Source organism: Alosa alosa, chromosome 15 (genome assembly GCF_017589495.1).
Source record: "Alosa alosa isolate M-15738 ecotype Scorff River chromosome 15, AALO_Geno_1.1, whole genome shotgun sequence".
Taxonomy (NCBI): Eukaryota; Metazoa; Chordata; class Actinopteri; order Clupeiformes; family Clupeidae; genus Alosa; species Alosa alosa.
Window position 1 is genome coordinate 8,093,699 of NC_063203.1, and position 3,498 is coordinate 8,097,196.

At 45.3% G+C, this 3,498-nt stretch overlaps 1 protein-coding gene across 1 annotated transcript; it reads right to left on the reverse strand.

The window, feature by feature from the left end:
* Nucleotides 1-321: 321 nt before the first annotated feature.
* Nucleotides 322-3,250, reverse strand: LOC125308206 (dehydrogenase/reductase SDR family member 13-like). Its single transcript, XM_048264545.1, has 5 exons — nt 3,008-3,250; nt 2,674-2,792; nt 2,436-2,559; nt 1,310-1,636; nt 322-1,061 (listed from the first exon to the last, which is right to left on the reverse strand). The coding sequence occupies exons 1-5, from the start codon at nt 3,132-3,134 to the stop codon at nt 802-804; spliced, it is 957 nt and encodes a 318-aa protein (XP_048120502.1). The 5' UTR covers nt 3,135-3,250; the 3' UTR covers nt 322-801.
* Nucleotides 3,251-3,498: the final 248 nt, after the last annotated feature.

A 3,498-nucleotide genomic window follows, 5' to 3' on the forward strand; every position in this document is an offset into this window, starting at 1 on the left:
GCAGAACGAGAGGAGTGCAGATTTACAGATGGAACAGCATTCTGCAACGATTGTGTTGATGATAACATCAATTTTGAACACAACTGGCCTTTCAAGATCAGTGCACTTTGAGAGTGCTGGCTGCCTGCAGAGTTCTGCTGAGTCATCACGAGTATGCATCAGCCGTTAGTCATTCGAAAGGCATCTCCACAGCAGAATGCACACAAATGCTTAATTGATTTTTTTTTGACACGTAAGAACACCCGGGCACTACCGGTACATCTGAAAAGCATGCTGGCTTTGCAAGCAAGCAAGCTTCGCTGTTTGAAAGCAAATCAGTGACATGATTAAATGGTAATTTATTAATGGCTTACAAAAACAAAATTGCATAGAGAAAAGGGAGCAGAGTTCGATAAGTACAGAATGTCCCTAGTACTGACAGTGTATTTTGATTTGAGGTGAAGTGTCACTATTTGGCGTTTTTAATATTCACGCATTAGAGTATGAAGCATCAGTCAAGGGAAAATCAAGATTACATATTTTTTAAAAATGTCATAGAAAAGCACAGTAAAATTCTGTCAAAAATCTGTCTCTCTCTATCTGTGCATAGATCAGTTGTTACTTTCCAAACAATGTCAGTTTGATAAGGCTTGTTGCAAGTATAAAGACAAAAACAAAGTAACAAAGTAACAACAAAGTAACAACTTACATGCAAGTAACACTGGAAATCCAGAGAAAAGTGCAGCACATATTCCAGGAGCAACATTCCCTAACAACATTCCCTAACCTCTAGCTCAGGAGCAACATTCCCTAACCTCTAGCTCAGGACAGACCGCATAGCCTCTCACTGACTTCCCACAGCTTCTTAGCCAGACCGTCATCTCTTGCCTTCGCGCTAACTCCCTGTAAGGCACATGCGGAGAAGTAGCGTCCGCTGAACGGCTCAATACCTTCCTGGAGGGCGCAGTGCAGGGTGGTCTGGGCACCGGCCTCTGGGTCCAGGAAGAAGAGCCGGGAGAAAGGCAGAAAGAGCAGCCGCTGCCACAGGCTCAGGTTGCGGGAGAACTCTGTGTTGATTACCCCTGGATGGCAGAGAGACAACTGAAGAATGAAACTGCACTGATCCAAGAATGTTTTAAGGATTGAACTGCTTGAAAAAAAAGGTCAAAATATTATACTGGCAAAACATGCTATTATTTTTCACAATATAGTGGGTTTGATTTATTAAGAAGAAATAAAGCAAAAACAACAGACATCAGTTCAATGTGCATCACCCCGAGTGTTGAGTAAGTCACTGGAAATTAGCTCAATGGCAATGACACTGACTCACCTGGGTGAAGGCTGTAGCAGGTGACATTGGTGCCCTCCAAGCAGTTGGCCAGTTCACGGGTGAAGAGGACGTTGCACAGCTTGCTGTGGCAGTAGGCCATGAAGCCGTGCCAGCTGGACTGCCCTGTCACCAGGTCCTTATGGGCACTCAGGGTGGCGAAGTCGATGGTGCCCAGGCGGTGGAGCAGCGCCGACACGTTCACCACGCGACTCTGTCCGCTCTGCTTCAGCCGCTCCAGGAGCAGGCAGGTCAACAGGAAGTGACCTAGATGGTTGACCCCGAAGACCAACCCAAATCCGTCCTCCGTTTGACCTGTCCCCATGAGCCCTGTGTGCAGAAGGGTTGAGGGGAAGTTAGCATCAGGGGTGGATTCTGGAATCACGCCACCCTGGACACAAAATAGTCTTACACTACCCTCATCGAAATGTCAGTGTCCAAACAGGTTTGCTCTGTGTCGCCCAGACTAAACATCCACTAAAGTTAGCAACACCACTGGCCAGCTGTGTGGTTGTAATATCACGTGTCTACCACTGTAATAATGAAAGGCATGTAATGTAATGGTGCATTCAAGACAACTGAAATCCCACAGAATCCTACACACATCCACATAGTCCACAATTTGTACAGTGTCATGATTCATGTGTCAAACACCTGACATCTGTCATCTGTCAAATGATGATGGCCTAGATATGGGCTTTTCTGTAAAAACACCAGTTGTTCCTCCTAGGTGAACAGTGTGAGGTCCAAGCCAAATTTTGGAGCAGTCAGCTGGGTTTTTGGGGGGCCTTGGTAGGCCTGTGTCGCTGTGTGCAAATTCAGGCTTGGTTAACATGTGTCTTCCCACCTGCCCCAAGAATTTATTTTGTCACACCTTGCAACAGGTAACACCTGAATAGTGAATCCCTGGAATTCTGACCTTACGATTTGAAGTTATCCAGTGCCAACAATGTCTCAGCTTCATAAGGTCAGCAAAGGACAGTAAAGGTTAAGGTCTTGCGGGCCTTGCTTTCGGCCTCCTCTTTGACTATAATACGTTGTATGGCACGTTGCTACCCTTCAGTGCAACAGGTAATCATTCAAGATACAGTCAAACACCAACGACAACATGATTACCCTAACCTCACACCTGCGTTGTTGATGAGCAAGTCGAGTCGAGGCTCTGTCTTCAAAAATGTTTTGGCGAAGGAACGCACCGACTTCAGACTCGCCAAGTCCAGCTGCATGTACAGCACTTCACTGTTTCCACTCTCCTGGATTCGAGAAGATGCGAGTTAGTTTGCCGTTGTACCAACCTAGGTGCTTATGCAGCACCTTGACTGTATTTATGTATAACAATAAAACCAAAAAGGATAAAAACGTATTACCCTCCTAATGTCATAAACAGCAGCTTCTGCTTTCTGTTTGTTGCGACAGGCTAGAATGACACGTGCACCTCTCTTGGCTAGGTCCATCGCTGTGCTTTTCCCAATACCTGTATTGCTGCCTGAATAACAAGTGTTTTAAGTTGTTTTCACACTTCAGCATTTTACTCATGCTTGTTCATACATACATGCTATTAACGCGAATGGGGAGGGGGTTGGGGTGCTAAATGTTAACATCATCAGAAACTTCATATTAAAAAAAGGTGGTCAAGCATCGAAACTTCAGGTAGCTTTTAACGTTAGCGGTATGTATTAGCGACCAATTTAGCAATCTTACCTGTCACAATAACAGTTTTCCCTTTCAACATAGCACTGCTTCTGCAGCGGGAACCCTTAAACAATGTGTAGTACAGCAACAAATACAACACGATCCCACCTGACAAAACAGTTAAGAAGACGGACATAATGTAAAAGTTGTAGGTTGTAGTCACACTTGCGAAATATTGGCGTAGGCGATTAAGACGCCTCAGATCTTGGCAGAGCTCCTGTGTTTTGAAAATTGCATGCCCCGCCGACCTCAAACACTTCCGGGATTATGTGTTGATGTCCACAAGATGTCGCTATGACACCAATTGTAACTACACTCACTTTCTTGAGGTAATTCACATTGGGTGGCATCATACCGTGCTTCTCGGAAAGTTGGTTTAGAGGGGCGGCCCGCGGGGTCATTTGTACTGGCACTTTAAAAAAAAATGTAAGCTCTAGCAAGCGCATGAGCTGTATTCTCCATTCTTGCATCTCTCGCTCGCTTTAATCCTGCAGCCACTG